Here is a 26,046-nt window from a genome sequence, read left to right as displayed (position 1 = left end):
GAGTTAATGTCATTAGCATGCCAGATGATGACAGGGTTTCCGAAGCAGAAGGGTTTGCTCACCAACTCTGAGATAGTGTAGACATTCCAGAGGATTTGATTCTGGATATAGTAGAGCCGGGTGTTTATTGAACTACAGCCAGATACTCCCTCTCAGGGGAGATAGTCTAACAACAAACCAACTGCCAACAACAAACCAACTGCCCAGAGGGAAGTGAGAGAAAAGTCGCAAACCTCAGCATCTAGAGTCAGGCTTCTTGCTGGACAACGAAAACGCTCAAAGATCCATTACCATTTCATTTCAAGTAAAAGGGGTTTCTGAAGGTTTTTGTGTGAAAGGTTGTGTGCTAGTACACCTGCCAGCAAAGAAGTGGAAGAGGGACAGTCTTTAGGACAAGGCCAGCCTCCAGTTATTATTTCTGGTAGTTCTGAGGGCTCAGATCATGAAGGAAAATGATTGCACCAGGTTGTGCAATACGGAGGCATTTTTTTTTTTTTTTTATTGCTGTAGACATTAGCATTTGTGTGGAGGCCTACAAAAAGGCCTGTGTCAGTCCTCCCTGCCAAAGGATTGAGGGGGAACATGCCATAACACATCAGCTTATAGCCAGCCATTCACATGGCTCTGTTAAAAAATCCAAACTCAAATATCACTCAGAATGAAACAATATACACTGCCTTCAGAAAGTACTCATATCCCTTGACTTATTCCACATTTAGTTGTGTTACAGCTTGAATTCAAAATGGAGGAGAAAACAATATACAATCTTACCCAACTACACACAATACCCCACAATGACAAAGTCTAAACATGTTTTTAGAGGTTTTCGCAAATGTATTTAAAATGAAATTCAGAAATATCAAATTTACATAAGTATTCACATCCCTGAGTCAATAAATGTTAGAATCACCTTTGGCAGGAATTACAGTTGAGTCTTTCTGTGTAAGTCTCTAAGATCTTTGCACACCTGGATTGTACAATATTTAAACATTAAAATTCTTAAATATCTGTCAAGTTGGTTGATGATCATTACTAGACGTCCATTTTCAAGTCTTGCCATATGCCATTCAGGAACATCCATTGTCATCTCGGTAAGAACTCCAGTGTACAAGTGCATTCGGAAGTATTCAGATCCCCAGACCCTTGCTATGACACTCGAAATTGAGCTCAGGTGCATCCTGTTTCCATTTATCATCCTTGAGATGTTTCTACAACTTGATAGGAGTCCACCTGTGGTAAATTCAATTGATCTGACATTATTTGGGGAGGCACACACCTGTCTATATAAGATCCTACAGTTGACAGTGCAAGTCTTTGAATGTCCTTGAGTGGCCCAGCCACTTGAACCCGATCGAACATCTCTGGAGAGACCTGAAAATAGTCGTTCAGCAACGCTCCCCATCCAACTTCACAGAGTTTGAGAGAATCTGCAGAGAATGGGAGAAACTCCCCAAATACAGGTGTGCCAAGCCTGTAGTGTCATACCCAAGAAGACTCGAGGCTGTAATATCTAAAAAATAAAAATAAAAAAAAATAAAACCATTTTTGCTTTGTCATTATGGGGTATTGTGTGTAGATTGATAAGGAAAAAAGTATATTTAATCCATTTTAGAATAAGGCTGTAACGTAACAAAATGTGGAAAAAGTCAAGGGGTCTAAATACTTTCCAAATGCACTGTATATTTGGCCTTGTGTTGTTGTCCTGCTGAAAGGTGAATGTCTCCCAGTATCTGTTGGAAATTAGACAATCAGGTTTTCCTCTAGGATTTTGTTGTGCTTAGCTCCATTTCATTTATTTTTATCCTAAAAAAAACTCCCTAGTCCTTGCCAATGACAAGCACATGCATGATACAGCCACCACCATGCTTGAAAATATTTGTATTTATTTATTTTACTTCACCTTTATTTAACCAGGTAGGCAAGTTGAGAACAAGTTCTCATTTACAATTGCGACCTGGCCAAGATAAAGCAAAGCAGTTCGACACATACAACAACACAGAGTTACACATGGAGTAAAACAAACATACAGTCAATAATACAGTAGAAAAATAAGTCTATATACAATGTGAGCAAATGAGGTGAGATAAGGGAGGTAAAGGCAAAAAAAAAGAAAAAAAAAGGCCATGGTGGCGAAGTAAATACAATATAGCAAGTAAAACACTGGAATGGTAGATTTGCAGTGGAAGAAAGTGCAAAGTAGAAATAATCGGGTGCAAAGGAGCAAAATAAATAAATAAATAAATACAGTAGGGGAAGGGGTAGTTGTTTGGGCTAAATTATAGATGGGCTATGTACAGGTGCAGTAATCTGTGAGCTGCTCTGACAGCTGGTGCTTAAAGCTAGTGAGGGAGATAAGTGTTTCCAGTTTCAGAGATTTTTGTAGTTCGTTCCAGTCATTGGCAGCAGAGAACTGGAAGGAGAGGCGGCCGAAGGAGGAATTGGCTTTGGGGGTGACCAGAGAGATATACCTGCTGGAGAGCGTGCTACAGGTGGGTGCTGCAATGGTGACCAGCGAGCTGAGATAAGGGGGGACTTTACCTAGCAGGGTCTTGTAGATAACCTGGAGCCAGTGGGTTTGGCGACGAGTATGAAGCGAGGGCCAGCCAACGAGAGCGTACACGTAGCAGTGGTGGGTAGTATATGGGGCTTTGGTGACAAAACGGATGGCACTGTGATAGACTGCATACAATTTATTGAGTAGGGTATTGGAGTCTATTTTGTAAATGACATCGCCGAAGTCGAGGATCGGTAGGATGGTCATTTTTACAAGGGTATGTTTGGCAGCATGAGTGAAGGATGCTTTGTTGCGAAATAGGAAGCCAATTCTAGATTTAACTTTGGATTGGAGATGCTTGATGCGAGTCTGGAAGGAGAGTTTACAGTCTAATCAGACACCTAGGTATTTGTAGTTGTCCACATATTCTAAGTCAGAACCGTCCGAGTAGTCGAGGCAATCATTTGAGTAACCAAGGCAATTAAGTCTGCCGATGAGGATGTGGTGATTGACAGAGTCAAAAGCCTTGGCCAGGTCAATGAATACGGCTGCACAGTACTGTTTCTTATCGATGGCGGTTAAGATATTGTTTAGGACCTTGAGTGTGGCTGAGGTGCACCCATGACCAGCTCTGAAACCAGATTGCATAGCGGAGAAGGTGCGGTGGGATTCGAAATGGTCGGTAATCTGTTTGTTGACTTGGCTTTCGAAGACCTTAGAAAGGCAGGGTAGGATAGATATAGGTCTGTAGCAGTTTGGGTCAAGAGTGTACCCCCCATTGAAGAGGGGGATGACTGCAGCTGCTTTCCAATCTTTGGGAATCTCAGACGACACGAAAGAGAGGTTGAACAGGCTAGTAATAGGGGTTGCAAGAATTTCGGCAGATAATTTTAGAAAGAAAGGGTCCAGATTGTCTAGCCCGGCTGATTTGTAGGGGTCCAGATTTTGCAGCTCTTTCAGAACATCAGCTGAGTGGATTTGGGAGAAGGAGAAATGGGGAAGGCTTGGGCGAGTTGCTGTGGGGGGTGCAGTGCTGTTGACCGGGGTAGGGGTAGCCAGGTGGAAAGCATGGCCAGCCGTAGAAAAATGCTTATTGAAATTCTCAATTATAGTGGATTTATCGGTGGTGACAGAGTTTCCTATCCTCAGTGCAGTGGGCAGCTGGGAGGAGGTGCTCTTATTCTCCATGGACTTTACAGTGTCCCAGAACTTTTTTGAGTTTGTGTTGCAGGAAGCAAATTTCTGCTTGAAAAAGCTAGCCTTGGCTTTCCTAACTGCGTGTGTATATTGGTTTCTAACTTCCCTGAAAAGTTGCATATCACGGGGGCTGTTTGATGCTAATGCAGAACGCCACAGGATGTTTATGTGTTGGTTAAGGGCAGTCAGGTCTGGAGAGAACCAAGGGCTATATCTGTTCCTGGTTCTACATTTCTTGAATGGGGCATGCTTATTTAAGATGGTGAGGAAGGCATTTAAAAAAATAACCTGGCATCCTCTACTGACGGGATGAGGTCAATATCCTTCCAGGATACCCGGGCCAGGTCGATTAGAAAGGCCTGCTCGCTGAAGTGTTTCAGGGAGCGTTTGACAGTGATGAGTGGAGGTCGTTTGACCGCTGACCCATTACGGATGCAGGCAATGAGGCAGTGATCGCTGAGATCTTGGTTGAAAACAGCAGAGGTGTATTTAGAGGGCAAGTTGGTTAGGATGATATCTATGAGGGTGCCCGTGTTTACGGCTTTGGGGTGGTACCTGGTAGGTTCATTGATAATTTGTGTGAGATTGAGGGCATCAAGCTTAGATTGTAGGATGGCTGGGGTGTTAAGCATGTCCCAGTTTAGGTCACCTAGCAGCACGAGCTCTGAAGATAGATGGGGGGCAATAAGTTCACAAATGGTGTCCAGAGCACAGCTGGGGGCAGAGGGTGGTCTATAGCAGGCGGCAACGGTGAGAGACTTGTTTTTAGAGAGATGGATTTTTAAAAGTAGAAGTTCAAATTGTTTGGTTACAGACCTGGATAGTAGGACAGAACTCTGCAGGCTATCTCTGCAGTAGATTGCAACACCGCCCCCTTTGGATGTTCTATCTTGTCTGAAAATGTTGTAGTTAGGGATGAAGATTTGATGGTCTTCCTAAACCAGGATTCAGACACGGCTAGGACATCCGGGTTGGCGGAGTGTGCTAAAGCAGTGAATAAAACAAACTTAGGGAAGAGGCTTCTAATGTTAACATGCATGAAACTAAGGCTATTACGGCTACAGAAGTCATCAAAAGAGAGCGCCTCGGAAATAGGACTGGAGCTAGGCACTGTAGGGCCTGGATTCACCTCTACATCGCCAGAGGAACAGAGGAGGAGTAGGATAAGGGTACGGCTAAAAGCTATGAGAATTGGTCGTCTAGGACGTCCGGAACAGAGAGTAAAGGGAGCAGGTTTCTGGGGGCGATAAAATAGCTTCAAGGTATAATGTACAGACCAAGGTATGGTAGGATGTGAATACAGTGGAGGTAAACCTAGACATTGAGTGATGATGAGAGAGATATTGTCTCTAGAAACATAATTGAAACCAGGTGATGTCATCGCATGTGTGGGTGGTGGAACTGAAAGGTTGGATAAGGTATAATGAGCAGGGCTAGAGGCTCTACAGTGAAATAAGCCAATAAACACGAACCAGAACAGCAATGGACAAGGCATATTGACATTAAGGAGAGGCATGCTTAGCCGAGTGATCATAAGGGTCCAGTGAGTAGTGAGGATTGGGGTCACGGGCAATTCAGACAGCTAGCCGGGCCATAGGCAGCAAGCTGGCAGAAGATGGATTGTTTTTAGCCACCTCGTGCGTTTCCGTCTGAAGATTAGTGGGGTTCCGTGTGGTAGAGGGGACCAATCCAATTGCCAAAATAGTTATAGTGGCCCAAGAAAATTGTACGATAGACCTATTCAGATAGCAGCCGATAAGACAGCTAACGATTAGCGGGCCACAGATGGGCGTACAGGTTACGTTGCGACGGAGGGGCCAGTTGGATAACTCCCTCGGGTAGATAACGTCGGTAGTCCAGTCGTGAAGGCCCGGTGGGGCTCCGCATCGGCAGTAAAACGGGTCCGGATAGGTGATTGTAGCCCAGGAATGGCTGATGGAACTCTTCAGCTGGCTAGCTCCGGAATAATTGATGTTTGCTCCGGGACCGACGTTAGCAAATAGACACTCGGATAGCAGCTAGCTAGCTGCAAGATCCAGGTGAAAATGTCCAGAGCTTGCGGTAGAAATCCGGGGATATGGAGAGAAAATAGGTCCGGTATGCTCTGGTCTGAGTCGCGATGTACAAAACTGGCGATAGCTTTTCGAGCTAAAGGATAGCTGATGACCACCAACCGTGGTTAGCTGAATACTAACGTTAGCCAGTGAACTGGCTAACTTCTGGCTAGCTTCTGTTGAGGATTTCAGATTTGAGGTAAATAATACTTTTCAAAAAATTGGTGAGGCGGGTTTCAGGAGAGTGTTTTGAAGTTGAGTTTTTAGGAAAAAAATATATAAAAAAGATATGCGAAGAAAAGATGTAAATATATATACACGGGACACGACAAGACAAGGACAAAGGACGTCTGACTGCTATGCCATCTTGGATTGCCAACAAATACAAATATGAAGAGTGGTTCTCAGTGATGTGTTGTATTTGCCCCAAACATAATTTGTATACAGTACTTAATTTCTTTGCCACATTTTTTGCAGTTTTACTTCAGTGCCTTGTTGCAAACAGGATGTTTTGGAATATTTTTATTCTGTACAGGCCTCCTTTTCACCTCGAACATTTAGGTTGGTATTGTGGAGTAACTACAATGTCCTTGGTTCATTCTTAGTTTTCTCCAATCACAACAATTAAACTCTAACTGTTTTAAAGTCACCATTGGCCTCATGGTGAAATCCCTAAGCGTTAGGAAGGATGCCTGTATCATTGTTGTGACTGGGTGTATTGATACACCATCCAAGTGTAATTAATAACTTCATCATGCTCAAAGGGATATTCAATGTCTGCTTTAAAAAAAATGTACCCACCTACCTTTTTTGTGAGGCATTGGAAAACCTCCCTGGTCTTTGTCGTTGCATCTGAGTTTGAAATTCACTGCTCGACTGAGGGACCTTACAGATAATTGTATGTGGGGGCTACAGAGATGAGGTAGTCATTCAAAAATCATGTTAAACAGTATTTTGGCTCACAGAATGAGTCTGTGCAATTTATAATATGACTTGTTAAGCTAATTTTTACTCTTGAACTCCCATGTCCACTTTGATATTATGGGTTATTGTGTGTAGGCCAGTGACACAAAATCGCAATTTAATCTACTTTAAATTCAGACTAACACAACAAAATGTGGTTACAGTCAAGGGGTGTAAATACTTTCTGAAGACACTGTATTGGGAATGAATTCTAAGCAATGATTTACTTATACACTAGATGACTAATGGGGCCTCTGTTTTGAAGCCACCGCACCTCCATTTTGGCAGTCTTCACCAGTGTAAAACATATTTTGGAAGCTATAAAAATGCATTTATTAATTTCTGCATTTGTTTTTGCCACTTTTATGCTATTACAGACACCTTAATGCTTACTTTTAAATGATATTATGTGAGCTAAACATTCATATAAAAAAATGTATAAAAACATTTTCCTTAAAGTATAATTTTTTGAAAGTACACTCCTGTCTGGAACTAAGTCCCTCAGTGGCCGGGAATGAAACTGCAGCAAAGTTAAAAGTACCCCGAATGAGGGAGTGTCTCCTCGAGTCGCCTGCAGCTGGGAGATAGCATTTCAACCTCTGCATACTAAACAAATCCTCTTCCCTTGAAAAAATGCTGACACCCTTGGTGGAGAACATCACGGACAGAATACATTTCCAAAATGTAATACGGTAAAAAGATATGAGCCGTAATGAAGTTCATAAACCAGTCGCCCAACAGACGGTAACTAGGGTGACTTGAGCCCCCGGGTAAGAGGTTGAGCAACCCCCTGGCTAAAATAAGAAGCCTAAAGCCCCTAAATATACACACCACCAGAGCTTTATGTGCTTGGGTGAAGAGCATGACCAAACTGCAGGATCAGCAACCATAAAGAAGGTTCTAGATTTTTCCTTGCAGTGTATTGTAACCAAATACTGAACAATAGGCCTACTACACCTGAATGAAGTGAAGCCTGTAAGCCAAGATAGGTTAGTTGAAGGGTGCCACAAAACAAAGAAAAGAGAATGGAAAGAGATCTGAGAGAGAGAGAAGGCTAGAAGTGGGTTGGTGTGATCGTGGACTCCCTCCCTGTTCATATTAATGGTGAGCGGTTTTTATTTATTTATTACGATGCCGCCTTGAGCATAGAGTCACTTAGGATTCATTACCAGGCCAGACAGGGAAGAGAGAGAGAGTTAGAGACACAGAGAGAGGGGAAGCTCCTCCCTAGAGCGCAGAAGTGGGTCGGTGAGACCGTGGGGACTCCTTCCCTGTTCAAATTAACGGTGTGTTTTTTTTAGGAGAAGACGGCAAGAAGATGAAGGGATCCAGACAGAGGAAAAAGAATTTACGAGAAGAGTGAGAGAACAGGACGAGAAGAGGGAATGAAGATAAACTTTGAGTGCATTACCATGTGTTATTAATAAAGTTACATATCGCAATATTATTTTGGACTATATTATATCTATACTTTGACTCAAAGTACCGATTTGTAAAATAAAAAAAATTATAAAAAAGCTTTTTGAGCTTTGTTGTTGTTGCTAGGTAGCGTTTGCTAGCGCTAGTCAGCTGTACCTACGCCAAAACTCTGGTATTTTTCATCCTACAGCTTGTTCTACATCTTCTTTTTAAATAGTGAGACAAAATGTTTTCAGCACTTTCTTTGGGTAGGCTATCTCAGTGCTACCCACTAGGTCCCATTTTCTACCCACCCAGCTAAAAAGCAGGCCTTTGCCAAGACAGTGCCTATCGTAAATGATCGGGTCTTCAAAAATGCCTTGCTTTTAGGCTACAATTAGCTAACAAAATCACTTTTCCATACTAACACAACAGACCAAACTGGAGCATGTCATCAATTTATCCTCACAAGATTTGTTGGGTCTCCCACGGAACGGTTGAGCTAACGTAGGCTAATGCGATTAGCATGAGGTTGTAAGTAACAAGAACATTTCCCAGGACATAGACATATCTGATATTGACAGAAAGCGTCAATTCTTGTTAATCTAACTGCACTGTCCAATTTACAGTTGCTATTACAGTGAAATAATACCATGCTATTATTTGAGGAGAGTGCACAGTTATGAACTTCAAAAGTTATTAATAAACAAATTAGGCAGATTTGGGCAGTCTTGATACAAAATTCTGAACAGAAATGGAATGGTTCATTGGATCAGTCTAAAACTTTGCACATACACTGCTGCCATCTAGTGGCCAAAATCTAAATTGTGCATGGGCTGGAATAATACATTATGGCCTTTCTCTTGCATTTCAAAGATGATGGTACAATTATCTTTTACCAGATCTAATGTGTTATATTCTCCTGTATTAATTTCACATTTCCACAAACCTCAAAGTGTTTCCTTTCAAATGGCATCAAGAATATGCATATCCTTGCTTCAGTGCCTGAACTACAGGCAGTTAGATTCAGGTATGTCATTTTAGGAAAAAAAAAAAAAAAAAGGGTTCGATCCTTAAGAGGATTTAGTCTAATCCTGAATGCTGATTGGTTAAAACCTCATTCCAGTTGGTGTCTATTCCACAAGTTACCTACGGCATAATCTATGAAGTTTAAAAGCCCATTTACTCTGTTACATCTTACTGCGCAATCCACTGTCTCATCAGCCCAGCCAGGCACTTTGTGAACTTCATCTCCACTATAAAAAGCATCAAGACATTATCTCACATTTCTTTTAGAATAACATTTAGTATTCAACAGCAGAGATTTGTATAAACCTTGCTGTCTGTCTCTCCAACATTTGCAACATTGTTTCAATATTTAAATTCGATCTCCTGCTGTCCCATAGTAATGAAAGTGTCCGGACGAGACAGACAGGCAGGCAGCGTTTCTTGGCTTGTCCAAATCATGAATGAGCTGGCATCATTTTTATGGATATATACAAAGAAATGTCAACTGAAAAAAGGTGAAACGAAGTGCAGCTAGTTTTCAGTCTTTCCAGCTTCAGTTTGAAGTGATTGGGTTAGCTATCGTGCCTCATTTGCTCATTGTTATGGATGTATCCAAATAAATGTCACTAGAAAACAGCTTAAACAAATGCAAACGCAGCAACTGTTGTTATTCTGGCTGCACTGTTTGACGTGACTGTAAGTTAGCCGTAGTTGTCTAACTAGCAAACAAGGGATAAGAACGTTGCCAGCCATTATGGTAATGGAACATTTAAAACAAAACGACTGGGACACGTCCATAGATACTGAACAAAAAGACTGAACGACTGGGTCGCGTCTCTGGCAACCGAACCGATAGAAGGAACGACCAGCCGGCTTAGGTAGCAACACTAGATTTGTGTCGGGACTATATCTTGTGGAAGGATGAAATAGTATGAATAAATTCAGCAAAATTATGTTTTTAATGAAAATATGTCAATCATTATTTGAATATGTTGGTAACCCGTTGTATAAAAGTGATAATGCCTTCGAAGCCGGTGTTTGAAGGATATATTAGCACGGTTTGCAGGCCCTCGACTTTGTTTTGAGCCTAACAACACCCGTGACAATATATCCTCCAAACACCGACTTCTCGGGCATTATCACTTAATTATTCTCTTATGTAAGCCAGAAATGTTTTATTCACTATACATGTTCATGATGGATGATATTATGTGTAGCTGCTTAGGATATAAAATATAGATGCCATGAGCTAATATGTTCACCATTCTGCTTCATTATAGATCAACCAGTGTCTGTTGCAGACTGAAGAGGGCGACATTGAATTGTTAAAAGAGCGTGAAAGAGAGAGAGAAAGGGACTGTTATGCAGAATGGGAGGTCAACATGAGTACTTTAAATGTCATTGTGTTGTGTGTTCCCATCTTGAAAATAGGCTACTTTGTATAGGGACATGTATTGTAATAAGCCATAATACAGTATGTCAAACAGTCATCTCAACAAGAGAATGGACAGAGGGAGTGAAAGATGGAGAGAGAATCTGCCATGGTTTAGGTTGTTGAACATTCCTGCCTTCTATCTATCTGTGCATGCATGTCCCCACTCTCTCTTCCTTCCTTTCATCGTCTTAACTGATGGGCAACGAGGTGAGCTGGGAATTACTGACATGCTATCGCCTGCTCGTTTTTTAGGTACGAGAAAGCGAGGGGGGCGGGGTAGATAGAGAGAGAATATAGGAGTTGGACGGGCAAGAAAGCAAGGAAGGAAAAAGGGGAAGGTGTGAGGATTGCAGAAGTCATGGGAGAGATTAAATAAAGGTGGAAATGACCCTGCTCATATGTTTAGAAGGCTGTTGGTTCTCCAATGAGTTGAACACTTGAGCAGAGATTTAGAAAGTAAATTCTGAAAAAAGATGTAGGATCTTAATTTGATCACACTTTTGTTGCCGAAAAAACAGGAAATGCAAACTTGTAATATATTTCCACTTTAAAAAGTCAGATGTAATATTCCCTAAAGAAAAATACATCAACCTGTACAAAAAAATGGGCATTGATTATAATCCACATTTCATGTTGCTTCAGGGTTATTTTCCTGCTTCTAGCAAACTGGCTCAAATGAAGATCCTACATCTGTAGGCTACCAGTAGGTAAAGCTTTCCTGATTTAATACTAAATGCCTTTACAGTGTTGAGGCTGCAGCATCAGAGTAAGTTGACTAAAACGGTTTACAGTCAGCTTTTGAATATGACATGAGCCGAGCTGGCAAGCTATTTGAGGAGAGATCCCCTACACACCCATACCTCCAGATCAGTGGCAGGCTGCAGAAGGCTCTTGCCTGTTGAAATGGTGTATGCATCATTGGTTCCAGCTGCTTCTGCTACAATATTCACAGGTGCCTAGTACCACTAAAACAAGTGCAAACACTCACACAGGCAACCTCACCATACACATGCTATGGACAGGGCAGACCACCCAAACTGCAAACCTGGATGAGCCAATTACATAAATATACATTAATATATTTTTTAAAGGGTTTAAGGGGCAATCTGGGTTTCAAACAAAAATAAAGCAGGCACCCCATCACTTTTTTTGCTTTACAGCTGAGGGATGGGACTAGAGAAACGTAACCACTCCCAATCACTTGCCGTGTAAGAATACCCATACTTGCGTTCTAAATAGCAGGCTTTTTGGGTATACGAAAATAGAATGTCTTATAATATGTGACATTTCTAAAATGTTGTATGCTGTAGCCCTTTACACTTATACCCCTATACAGGTTGAAAATGGCAGATTTGGGCATCAATAGAGTACCACAGTATGAGTCATAATCCCTACAAAACCTAGCAGTCAAACAAATAAATGGTTCCAATCATTTTTCTACCATTCATTTTTCCCATAGGGGACTTTAGAAGCATTTAAAATAAGGGCTGTGTTTTGTGTAAGCTTACCCTGGCGTGACGTTTTGATAGCGTGGTTATCATAAAGAACTATAAATTACATGATGATCTGGACGATACTGCCGAATCGAGGTAAAGGTAAGAATCTCTGGATTCTTATCTAATGTTAGCTAAATTTAGTAATGAATGTATTGGCAAAATGTCTTTAAATTCACAATTCTGTGCAAGCTTTAAATACACACAATAACTGTTAGCAAAAGTGTCAGCTAGAGATGACATGCAGGAGCTTGCAGGGATTTGTTTTGCATGTCTACTTTGATGCAAATTAGCATTTTTCGAATCAAGAGACCAAATAGAGCTGAATATATTGATAAATAACCTTGTCCGAGAGAGATTTACATGGTTATCAAAACGTCACGCTGTGATAAGCCTTCACTAAATAAATCTCTTATTTGTAGTGTTTCTAAAATCCCCCATGGGAAAAATGAATGGTGGAAAAACCAATTGGAACCATTTTCCTGTTTGACTGCTAGGTTTTATGGGTATTATGACACCTCCACTGTGGGGCTCTATAAACTTCTAAATTGGAACGTAGTGGCTATATAGTAACATGCTATACATGATGTCAGAGCTTTGGCTCTGCGCTTCACAGCGCTGTATGGGTTTTCACTAACAGCCATTCTGAACTTGACCAACGCGCGTGACAAGAAGTGGCCCCATCCCTGCCGGCAATTGGGCAACTTTTGCAAATGTTTGTCGTCTGAGTGAGGGAAATTCTGTAAATTAAAATGACTTGATGTATTTGAAAGATGAGGCATTGAGGATTATAATAAATACTGCATTGATGTCATACAAGCAAGCCAAACACCCATTAAGTCCAAATGTGCACTTCACATTTCCAAATCATGGAACTCATGTTATATACAGTGTCAACATTTATGATCACTATGTTTGATGTACAGTTACAAGATGACATGTCGCCATACCCTGGGTTGTTCTGAACAGACTGATCCTACAGTATGTCTGTTATTGTGAAGAAAATTTGCCAGGCCACATGACTCCTTTCAATGAGCACCATAATTCTGATCGGTTTGTCTGAATTGCCTTGTGAAAGCATAAAACTGTAAGATAGTATTTTATAACTTAGCTACAGAGCCTTCAGAAGGTATTCATACCCCTTGACTTATTCCACATTTTGTTATGTTACAGCCTGAATTCAAAATAGATTAAATAGATTATTCTCACCCATAATGACAGAGTGAAAACATGTTAGAAATTCAGACCTATTCTTTTCTGCCTCTAACGCTCAACTGCGCCTTCACCAAATGCTAAACAAGTGATAAATTATATCTTTATTGCCAATTTATTGAAAATTAGATACAAAAATATTGAATTTAAATAAGTATTCACACCCCTGCTTTAATACATGTTAGAACACCCTTTGGCAGCAATTAAACCTGGGAGTCTTTCTGGGTAAGTCTAAGAGCTTTGCACACCTGGATTGCACAATATTTGCACATTAATCTTTTTTTTTTTAAATCTTCAAGCTACAGTACCAGTCAAAAGTTTGGACACACCTACTCATTCAAGGGTTCTTTATTTTGACTACTGGTTATGCATATGCTTTTCATATTTATTCTGTAAGAAACATTTCAATTTAGCCCCATGCATACAGGCCAGTTCCAACGAGTTAAAGGGTTCAATGCCAGGAATTCATATTCATTTCGACTTTTAAATCTAGTAGAATTCACTGCACACTATTGAGGAAGAGAATAGTATTCTCACAGCTAGCCATGTTTGACAAGAGCTGATCATCAGAATAGGGGACGCTCGCTAGAAAAATGTACGAACAGCGGGGAACAAGTGTGATCACGCATCTAAGATGATGCCTTCTCAGTACGGATGAGAAGCACAGTATGTAGTTTTTACTAAACAGTATGTTCTAAAATGTAGGGCCGGGACGATACCAGCTAAGGTGATGTTTTTTCCATGGCAAAAATTACAACACGACGCAGACCGACATATTTGGTCATTTAAAAAGATCCTGTAAAATAAGGTGTGCTTTAGCTTGGAAAATAAATGGGAAATAAACAAATGAGACTGGGTGACATTGTTTCCAACATTAGGGCTGTTTCCCTAAAGATATTCGCTTCTTGTTTTGTTTCCTTGCGATGATACTAATGAGTATCGCGAAACTGGTATTGTCCTCGCCCTACTAAATGCACTGAACAAAAATATAAACGCAACATGCAACAATTTCAAAGATTTTACTGAGTTACAGTTCATAATGGAAATCAGTCAATTGAAATAAATTCATTAGGCCCTAATCCATGGATTTCACATTACTGGGAATACAGATATGCATCTGTTGGTCACAGATACCGGATTTCAGCCCCAGAATTGCACCTTAAGATACAAATATTGTTCAGTCAGGCTAATTAGAGACTTATTAGGAGCATTAGAATATTTCTGGATGGAATATGACATGCATGGCTACCCATACGGTTCCCAAAATAATGACTTGAGCAAGCACAGAGACAGACTTTAAGAGAAAATCACCCAGAGTACTTCACTCTTCAGATGGGACTCTCCAAACACACACACACACACACACACACACACACACACACACACACACACACACACACACACACACACACACACACACACACACACACACACACACACACACACACACACACACACACACACACACACACACAACCTTTAAATGTAGGTCCCATTGAGATCGATGGGCATCTCTTTTTCAAGTGAGCCCTTGGCCACAGCAATAATTTCAAAAGGCTTTAACACATAGCCTCGGGCTATGTGACCCAGACATCTTCTACTGTAACCAAAGTGTAGTAACAACCAAACACCAATGCAGCACTAGAAACACTTCTGGCCAGGGCCCTGTGCACATCCACATTGCAATCCAGAACATAAGCAATAAAAACATTTCAATTAATGATCCACCAGAAAAGTCCTGTGTCGTATTCACAAGGGAACATAGTTGCAAAACGTTTTACAATGAAAAACGAAAACGTGTTTCTCATTGGACACAAGTTCGGGTAGTCCCTCTCTGTTTCAGTTTGTTTCCTTCCATTTCGTGCCTAATGAACACAACCGAGGTCAAAGATCCTCCGGGATATTGTACCAACTCTAGAGAGATCAAACATTGCTGCACAGGGGGAGACCTGCTTATGTTCTCTCTACCCTACTCTCAAATCTCACACTTCACTCTGGTTTCAGCTTCTCATCTCTAATCCATAAACAAATGACCAAGACCAAATGCAATGTTTTCAAACTATTGCGTACATTTCTAGGAATAGAATATGCGTGAATGACTACAACCCATGTCTTATTTCACGAAATTTGCAGAGATGCATAAGAATCCACACTGTTTACGACGAGCAAGAGGCTTGACTGAACACTTTACTAGGTCTAGACATACTGGTCCATTTGGGTTGTGGGCTGCTGACTAGACCACTGACCAACTTGATGTTCGTCTCTGCCTGGGCTCTGAGCGGTGCTGTCTCATCTCTGGAGGCCAGTGTAGATCACAGGGTCTGAGACAGGCCTGCCCTTGTCAACCTCCGTCTTGGACACAATAAGAGTAGGAGGAGGGGGACTGCTCCTGAAACGCCATAAAGTTCAGGCAAACATCCCGCCAGGCCACATCATTAGCTGGAAAACAATCAGTGCTGTTTAAGTGCCAGAGAGGGAGAGTGAGAGGGTGAAAGGGTTCGGACTGAGAACGGGAGGCTTCTATTAAGCAGTAGTTGGCCTGGTTTCCGTAGACGTAGAAGTCCCATCTCCTGCAGCAGTGGGTTATAGTCCTAATCTGTAATCAGTGTTGTCAGAGGAGCCAACTGGAAATTGAGTTTGGATTGGTCCAGCTCGCCTTATAACTGGATCCGGCAGATGATTGGAACCTACAGAAGCTCTCCACCGTCCGCGCATGTTGTTCATTCTCCTTAGAACTCCACATAAGAATGAACGCACTGTCACGCACACACACCTAATAAAAGGACTGCATTGTGCTGGCCCCCCAAATACAGGAGGACAGTGTACTGTTTGACGGATGAAGTCGGGCCTTAAAAACGCCTGTCACGCCCTTCACTAGCTCTGAAACAGCTGTTACCTCCTCCTCCTCAGTGAAGTTAGGCCTTTGAAGTGTTTGGCTATTTCAATGTGTGAATTTTCTTCGACAGGTTATCTTTTCCACATACGTCCAGTAGCGCTGCAGTATTATGGCGATTGTTCACTTCAGAGGTGTTTGGTTGAAGTTTGTACCGGCATTGTTTTGTGGTCTGTACTAGTAGTTGTTTCAGTGTACATAGATGTGATTGTTTTGTAGCTGACCTAAAATATTGGGTGTAGTTCACAGGCATTGTCACCACCACAAAGGAAGAAAAAGAGGATGTTACTTCAGAAAAACTGACATCAACTTTGAGTGATTATTTCAAGTGGAGGACTTTGTTGAACGTCTACAGTGCCTTTGGAAAGTATTCAGACCCCTTGACTTTTTCCACATTTTGTTATGTTACAGCCTTTTTCAAAAATGGATTAAATAGATTATTCTCACCCATAATGACAAAGTGAAAACATGTTAGAAATGTAGACCTATTCTTTTCTGCCTCTAACGCTTAACTGCGCCTTCACCAAATGCTAAACAAGTGATAAATTGACCATTTATTTTATTTTTTTCTCGCTTTGTCATTATGGGGTATTGTGTGTAGATCGCGGAGGATTGCTTCTATTTAAACCATTTTAAAATAAGGCTGTAACGTAACAAAATGTGGAAAATGTCAAGGGGTCTGAATATTTACCAGTCATAGGCTACTTCTCACTTACCACTAGAAAAGGAAAGATTTAGATATGGGCATGGCCACATTTAGACAGAACCACATTTTCCCACAAGTGACGGATAGAACTTGTGAATCTTAAAGTTAAGACTACATAATATTTGGAATGTTTGGGGTCTGTTTCCCGGATTTAGAATAATCCTAGTCCTGGACTGAACAACCATTTCAATGAAGATTCTCCTTCCAAAGTGCTTTTTAGTCAAGGAATAATAGTACCTGGGAAAACAGTCTTAGAAGGACCTGAAGCACAAGTCACTGTGCTTCCCTAGCCCCGGTCACTTCCGCGTCACCACAGACACACACACGCAAGAAAGCACTCAGTCACATGCAGCCTCCCAGACAAAGGCTACACATAGGTCAGAGGCACACAGACCCAGTCAGACCCATAGGGCTGCAGAGGCAGGCACACAGATCAAGTCAGACTCAGAGACACAGGGCTGCTGTGCTTTGCATTACGAGAGGAAATGACACATTGGCCCTCGGGCCATCTCCCTCCGCCTCATACGCCAAGACTGACAAACAGACAGTGACAACTAAGATATTCCACTGAGCCCTCTCACAACACAGACAGAAGCCCTTTAAAATACAGTAAAACACTGTCCATGTCAAGCATATTCTATTCCCATAAAATGTTGGCCTAAGTTTATCTTATCAACACTTGGCACACACACACACACACTATTGTAGTGGTCCCTTGTGCAGTGTAATGGTGAACATTAGAACCAGATGACAGGAGGAGTCTTTGTATGTCAGTTGTCATTTAGGGGTAACAACGAGTTACCTCACTCAGCCCAGTCCTCTTGGTGCACCAACGACACTTCAAACTGGCCTGTTTTAGCTTTTGATAAAAACACAAGTACATATACATTTAGCAGGGGGCCATTTCACATTCAGATTGTGTTGGTTCATGTCTAGTCATGGGGGGGGGGGGTGAACACACAGCTTCCTGTGAGGTGTACCATAGGAATCCTGCGGAAGTTGATGTAGACCTACACTATAACCCTAGTCCTAGAAACGCATCGTGCAGAACCGCATAGTGCTCGACTTTGTCTCGGGCCTAACAACACCCGTGCCAATATATCCTCCGAACACCGGCTTCTCGGGCATTATCACTTCAATAGAGCACGTGTGTGTGTGCTTTCTTAAGAGGCACAATTTGAAGTTTGATTTCTGCTAAAAGGCATTGATTGTCAAGGCTGAACGGAGAGGGGGGGGGGGGGGGGCTTTCTGAGTGTATTGTTTGCACTCAGTCACAGTGAGTGAGGGAGTAAGGACAATTGTGTGTGCATCAGTTGTTTGCATATTTTTATACTGTGGTAACAGGGGACATACATTTTTGAGATTGCACCTGTAGGTGTAACTCACAGTGCTGTCATAGCTCTGGTTGTCCATGTGCTAGCGCCAATGCTGCAGCTGGTTAAGGCGGCATGACCCTTGCGACATGGGGCCGTGCAATATCATGCTGAAACATGAGGTGATGGCGGCGGATGAACGGCACGACAATGGGCCTTCAGGGTCTCGTCACGGTATCTCTGTGCCTTCAAATTGCCATCGATAAAATGCAATTGTGTCTGTTGTCCGTAGCTTATGCCTGCCTGCCTGTCCATACCATAACCCCACCACCACTACCACGGGGCACTCTGTTCACAACGTTGACATCAGCAAACCGCTCGCCCTTCTGCAAGATAAAGTTGAAACCAGGATTTGTCTGTGAAGAGCACACTTCTCCAGTGTGCCAGTGGCCATCGGAAGTGAGCATTTACCCACTTGGAACTCAGTTCCGACGCCGTACTGCAGTCAGGTCGAGACCCTGGTGAGGAAGATATGTATGCAGATAGGCTTCCCTGAGACGGTTTTTGACAGTTTGTGCAGAAATTCTTCAGTTGTGCAAACCCACAATTTCATCAGCTGTCCAGGTGGCTGGTCTCAGACGATCCCGCAGGTGAAGAAGCCGGATGTGGAGGTCCTGGGCTGGCGTAGTTACACGTGGTCCGCTGTTGTGCGGCCGGTTGGACGTACTGCCAAAAATTCTCTAAAACGATGTTGCAGTCAGCATGCCAATTGCACACTCCCTCAAAACTTAAGACATTTGTGGAATTGTGTTGTGTGACAAAACTGCACATTTTAGAGTGGCCTTGTATCGTCTCCTGTATCATGCTGTTTAATCAACTTCTTCATATGCCACACCTGTTAGACGGATGGGTTATCTTGGCAAATGAAAAATGTTCATTAACAGAGATGTAAACAAATTTGTGCACAGAATTTGAGAGAAATAAGCTTTTTGTGCGTATGGAACATTTCTGGGATATTTTATTTCAGCTCATGAAACATGGCAACACTTTACATGTTTCGTTTATATTCTTGTGCAGTGTAAATGTAAAAATGTGGAACACATGGCACATAACACTAGTTGAGTGGTCTTGTGTGTTTTTGCCTCTCACATCCACTCACTGACAAGTCAGCAAACACATTTAAGAGGAGTAGGAAGTAGATTGTGCTCGAATGTCAGTCTGAGACCACACTTCTCATCCTCCTCCTGTGTTTGTGTGTGTGGTTTGTTTATGCATAGGAGCCCGGCCTGGGTCGGGGTTGTGTGGTTTGAGTGAGGGTGCCAGAAATAGACAACAGAGTCCATAAAGTGTGTGTGAGAGAGAGCGAGAGAGAGAGAGGCTACCTGGGGGCTGCCGCCTCAGCACTTCAGAGAGAGACGAGGATGAACTTGCTGGCCCCTCTTCTCATGAAATACCTCTGCCTACCTAGGTTAAACCTTCCCGGTAAACATTTAACTTTACCAGTCCTTTTTCAATTACCAGTCCTTTTTCAATTAAATAACTGAGTAATTACTTGGTAAAGTTTGGTCCTAAACTCTAATTCAGCCATGAGATGAACTAGGACTCAGTAAAAAAAAAGCAAGGGTAAAAAAGACATGAATTACCAAGTGGTTCTATTATGAAATGGGCAGTATAAGATATAACTTCCATTCTCTGAGGTGTGTTGTGCCTCTCAACCCCCACACACAAATCTATTCAAAATCCCTATGACAACATTTCCAACCCCTCACTGCACAGTCAAAGCCACACTGGATTGTGCAACTCTAATTTTTGAGGGAGGAACTTCAAGGAGAAGCCCTTGAACTACATAAGTGGAGAAGGTGTCTGCATCCCAAATGGCAACATATTCCCTATCTAGTGCACTATTTCTGACAAGGGTCCATAGAGCTTGGGTCAAAAGTAGTGCAATATGTAGGGGATAGGGTGCCTTTTGGGACGCAACCTGTGTGTCCATAAATATTGACAGGGTTTAGTGTGACAAACATTCAACGGCACGATTTTCTTTGGACACTAAGGATAACATTTGGAAGGGAGGGTGATTTCCCTTTGGTCATTTAGAAGATGTGTATGATTTCAACTGCGCCACTGAGGTGGGCGCAGTCACATAGGTAAGTTGTTAGTGCCCCTTTCGACTCCAGTGGAAAACAAACTACGACCCTTTTCACACTACTGAGCCAAGTCAAACTGGGCAAAACCGAGTGGAGCAATAGTGGGCTGACCTGGTTCTGCATCCACCATAGTTGCTGGAAAGGACAATGTGAAAAGAATATATCTGAGCCAGTACGGTTCAGGTTGTCCCCTATAGTATGTGAATCAGGCAAAAGACTCAGTAGGTACGATGCTGTTCTCGTGCATTTCATGTGATGCCGCTTCTTCGCTCAGTCCTGCAAGTGTCGGCGCGGCCATTCTTTTAACATCCAAAATCAAATTAGACCTTTAAAGGGGGCCTCACATTACATGGTGTCCTATATCAATACCATAACAGCATGAGCCATATGTCTTTTACAGAACAGTTTATTACCTGTCTTGAAGTTAAGTTATTCTGAACCATTTTTAGCATCCAATTAAATGCATTTTTTCCCGCCATCCAATAATGTGTTTTTCAGATGACTGACTAAATTTAACCTCATGGTTTCCATGTCCAACAGACAAACCTAGACCCAGACACACCCACAAATACGATCCCCCCCCCCTGCAGTATTGCATTGCTGAATGAGTGTGAGAGTTGGGTGTGCAAAACCTGTAAACACAAGACTGTAGTCTATTTTGAGACTCTGATACAATTATGAACTGGGAGTGCTTTCTCTAATCACTTGTGGAGGTTCCCTAATGATGACAGAAGCAACAGCACAACCATTCCATGCTGTTAGCAGCGAACCAATAGCATGTATTGTAGGCTAGCTATTTTGGGAGGCGAGTTTATTCATGTTTTCACCACTATTCACTGATAAACCCATTAAGGTTGCTAGCTGACACTGATCTGCCCATAAGCCTTGGTCAGTTCGTGTGGAGCTAGGACGTTCATTGTAAAAGCAGATTAATATATTTTGTAAGACAACAGATGGTGTCACACTGTGGACAGCATGCACAATGAACCCCACGAGTCCAAACTGGGCTGGGGGCGTGGGGGGGGGGCGTTGTGTTTCTGCATGACCGGCCCTCAAATACCAGAATTAACTCCCTACTCATCATCTATACATGGAGCCCATAATTGGCTTAGATCAAATAGGACAGGACAGAGGGGAAACCCAGATGCTCACACAGTTACGGGTAAAACAAATAAAAGTAAAGGTAACAGAAATGTTCTATATAAAACATCTACATTGAGAGATAAGCATGAACTCTTTAAATAAGTAGACGCAAAAAGAAAACAAACGGCAGCAGAGCACTAGAATGAACAGATTTCTTCAAGCCCTGAGGCTATACATTTATGGTTCAACAAAAGCCCCAACTTGTAAAGTAGCAGAGGTGTGCACCTCGGTCACCAGATACCTAACGTGATGAAAAGTGCGAGTGTTGCAAGATGAGTGCATGCATAGTCGCTGTCATCGTTTAGTTGCATTGCCCGTCAGCACGGGGCAAAGCTGCATACCGACTCGCAAAATCCGATTGGCAATCTGTCATGTAATTAAAAAGTTGATATGCAAATCAACTAATATGTGACGAGGCAGTTAAAAACTAGAGGCTGAATCATAATGTGCATGTACATTGCTAACATTGTGTTCAGATTGGGTTTTGAAAACACATGTGGGAGCATTGCTTCACAGCTAGCAGGAGTTCACCATAATCACGAATTGGATGTCTAGCCGATTCCTCCCTCCATGACGCCAAGGCAAAAATCTAAATTTCGGAACCACGGCGGGCCTCCAACCTGCCGATTCCCACGCTGTGTAATAGGATAGCTACAGCTGGGTAATAACTGGCTATAACGTTAGAGACCTTTGTTGTCCTGTGCTATGGCTATTAACAGATTTGTTGTGCGCCGAGGAACGAGCGATATCCAGGTAATCTGGCAGTAAGAAAAGATGGGAAACAATTCGATAGCTCTAGCTAGGAAATAACAACAATCAAATGTACCTAAATCATCCATGGTGGTAGCAGCAGGAGTCGGTTCTACTCTGCAAACCGAGGCGGTTGTCCTTTGATTCGATTGTTGGTAGCTCAGATCTGTCTACGCCGTGGCTGCAAAACAGAAATTCCAGTGATCTGAATGCAGCAAATAAGTTTTCAATTTAGCTGCTGCCTGCTACAATCGAGGAGGAGACAAATGCACTCATGGGGACACGCAGCTCGCCCCCACCTGGAGCCTCCAAGTTTTACCAGTAGGCTGGTGCATTTAAACTTTTAGCGGTAGTCTGCCATCTAGCGGCAGTGGGCGATTTTTAAAATAGATTTTTTACTAGGGATGTTGTGATTAAAGCTACAATATGGGATTCGTTTTTCAGCGAAATGGCAGCCCCGAGCTCCGCCAGTTGTTTTGGGTTTAGGGAAGCTCAATATTTGGTGAGAAGATAAGTGACACGCACACAATTCCAATTTCCAACCAATGTCTATTTCTGTTTATTGGAGATAAATGGTATGCATCTCGTCCATGTATGGATGAATTGTCCATGTAGGCTGGGAAACCCTGGCCTAAATAATAAATCAACCCGATCTTGTGTTGCGCCATTCCCTCCAATCTATAGAACGCTGATGAACGCTTCCAAAGCGATCCTCATGGAATTATTTAAGAATTTTAAAAAATGGTTCTAAAGTATTGTAACGACCCTGGGTTTATAAACGCGGATATCGACTCTGCCGCTCGAGCATGCTTTTGCGGCACAGTCGATAACGCGCCTTGCCTGTTTCGTTACAGTATTCTAAAATATCCTAAAGATCTTTATATTCGATCCTCGCTAGCACAAGACCCACAGACTAGCATTATTACTTTTTATAACGCAAATATTTTACCAGTAGGTTACTCAATTTTATATATAAACTAGAATACATTGGTGAAATACCAATTAACAGTGAGAAGTTAAAAAATAATAATTCACCAACCAAAACATCAAAGGCTAGGTGGCCTCCACTGGTGACTACTGCTATCTCATCTGAAAAATGGTTTGTTGTAGCCTGAATGGCCCGTTATTCATTTAGGCCTGTCATTGATTTAGGCATGTTATGTGGCTTGAAACAGACAACCATTTGATTATTTAGACAATAATGTCACAGACAGGCCAGAATTATGCCCGAAAATATTCAGAGAAAGAAGGAAAACCTTCATGAGCAATACCAGCGACTCCTCGTGGACAATGACAGTTACCTGGTTGCCATCCGGTCACAACTTGCAGACTTGTTTACGCTGCTGTGCGTTTTTGTTGCCGATCTTACTCTGATACCATGACGGTTTTTTACTTTTTCATTACCGTATATTTTAACTTTTTCCCTCACTCAACTTTTTTCATTCAACTTTTTTCATTCAACTTTTTCACCCCGGAGGTTTTATCTGGACATGGTTCGTCAGGACTTCAAACAGCCGAAGCTAAGTAACATTAACATGATGCCTTCTAATTGCAGTCGTTGTACTTATAATATACAGGAGAACGATCGCCTTACGGCAAGGATAGCTGTGCTGCAAGCCCAGCTTCAGACGCGATCGTTAGGCAAGGGTAATTTCAGTGTAGGAAAGGATGAAACAGCGTCTGTGCCACCAGTAAGTACAGATAGTAACGTTAGTATAAACCTCCTCGCACGGTCCCCGCAGCCGGACATCTTTCTCATGGCTTCTGGAGGGAAACGCTGTAGGAATGCTCAACCGGTGTCGCTTATTCAGCCGACAGAAACTTTCAACCGGTTCTCCCCATTAAGCGAGTCGGAGGCCGAGACTTCTCTGGTCTTTACTCCTCCCGTTGTGGGGTCTGAGACGCCGACGGCTCCCACCATTAGCTCTGACAAATTGAAAACCCTAGTCATTGGCGACTCCATTACCCGCAGTATTAGACTTAAAACTAATCATCCAGCGATCATACACTGTTTACCAGGGGGCAGGGCTACCGACGTTAAGGCTAATCTAAAGACGGTGCTGGCTAAAGCTAAAACTGGCGAGTGTAGAGAGTATAGAGATATTGTTATCCACGTCGGCACCAACGATGTTAGGATGAAACAGTCAGAGGTCACCAAGCGCAACATAGCTTCAGCGTGTAAATCAGCTAGAAAGATGTGTAGGCATCGATTAATTGTCTCTGGCCCCCTCCCAGTTAGGGGGAGTGATGAGCTCTACAGCAGAGTCTCACAACTCAATCGCTGGTTGAAAACTGTTTTCTGCCCCTCCCAAAAGATAGAATTTGTAGATAATTGGCCCTCTTTCTGGGACTCACCCACAAACAGGACCAAGCCTGGCCTGTTGAGGAGTGACGGACTCCATCCTAGCTGGAGGGGTGCTCTCATCTTACCTACGAACATAGACAGGGCTCTAACTCCTCTAGCTCCACAATGAAATAGGGTGCAGGCCAGGCAGCAGGCTGTTAGCCAGCCTGCCAGCTTAGTGGAGTCTGCCACTAGCACAGTCAGCGTAGTCAGCTCAGCTTTCCCCATTGAGACCGTGTCTGTGCCTCGATCTAGGTTGGGCAAAATTAAAAATGGCGGTGTTCGCTTTAGCAATCTCACTAGTATAAAGACCTCCTCCATTCCTGCCATTATTGAAAGAGATTGTGATACCTCACATCTCAAAATTGGGTTACTTAATGTTAGATCCCTCACTTCCAAGGCAGTTATAGTCAATGAACTAATCACTGATAATAATCTTGATGTGATTGGCCTGACTGAAACATGGTTTAAGCCTGATGAATTTACTGTGTTAAATGAGGCCTCACCCCCTGGTTACATTAGTGACCATACCCCCGTGCATCCGGCAAAGGCGGAGGTGTTGCTAACATTTACGATAGCAAATTTCAATTTACAAAAAAAAACCAACAATGACGTTTTCGTCTTTTGAGCTTCTAGTCATGAAATCTATGCAGCCTACTCACTCACTTTTTATAGCTACTGTTTATAGGCCTCCTGGGCCATATGCAGTGTTCCTCACTGAGTTCCCTGAATTCCTATCGGATCTTGTAGTCATAGCAGATAATATTCTAATTTTTGGTGACTTTAACATTCACATGGAAAAGTCCACAGACCCACTCCAAAAGGCTTTCGGAGCCATCATCGACTCAGTGGGTTTTGTCCAACATGTCTCTGGACCTACTCACTGCCACAGTCATACTCTGGACCTAGTTTTGTCCCATGGAATAAATGTTGTGGATCTAAATGTTTTTCCTCATAATCCTGGACTATCGGACCACCATTTTATTACGTTTGCAATTGCAACAAATAATCTGCTCAGACCCCAACCAAGGAGCATTAAAAGTCGTGCTATAAATTCTCAGACAACCCAAAGATTCCTTGATGCCCTTCCAGACTGCCTCTGCCTACCCAAGGACGTCAGAGGACAAAAATCAGTTAACCACCTAACCGAGGAACTCAATTTAACCTTGCGCAATACCCTAGATGCAGTTGCACCCCTAAAAACATCTGTCATAAGAAACTAGCTCCCTGGTATACAGAAAATACACGAGCTCTGAAGCAAGCTTCCAGAAAATTGGAATGGAAATGGCGCCACACCAAACTGGAAGTCTTCCGACTAGCTTGGAAAGACAGTACCGTGCAGTATCGAAGAGCCCTTACTGCTGCTCGATCATCCTATTTTTCCAACTTAATTGAGGAAAATAAGAACAATCCGAAATTTCTTTTTGATACTGTCGCAAAGCTAACTAAAAAGCAGCCTTCGCAAATGGAGGATGGCTTTCACTTCAGCAATAATA

General features: G+C 42.4%; 1 protein-coding gene across 1 annotated transcript in view; it reads right to left on the bottom strand.

Annotated features, from left to right (window-relative positions):
• The window catches only part of LOC106565375 (paxillin), a 50,062-nt gene extending 27,574 nt beyond the window's left edge, over positions 1–22,488 (bottom strand). Inside the window, exon 1 of the mRNA XM_045691577.1 lies at positions 22,283–22,488. Coding sequence (XP_045547533.1) covers positions 22,283–22,295 — 13 coding nt within the window. The 5' untranslated portion in view covers positions 22,296–22,488. The remainder of the gene's footprint in view (positions 1–22,282) is intronic.
• Positions 22,489–26,046: the final 3,558 nt, after the last annotated feature.

This window comes from Salmo salar, chromosome ssa12 (assembly GCF_905237065.1).
Source record: "Salmo salar chromosome ssa12, Ssal_v3.1, whole genome shotgun sequence".
Taxonomy (NCBI): Eukaryota; Metazoa; Chordata; class Actinopteri; order Salmoniformes; family Salmonidae; genus Salmo; species Salmo salar.
Note: the sequence above shows the minus strand (reverse complement) of the source record. Positions and strands in the feature narration are given on the sequence as shown.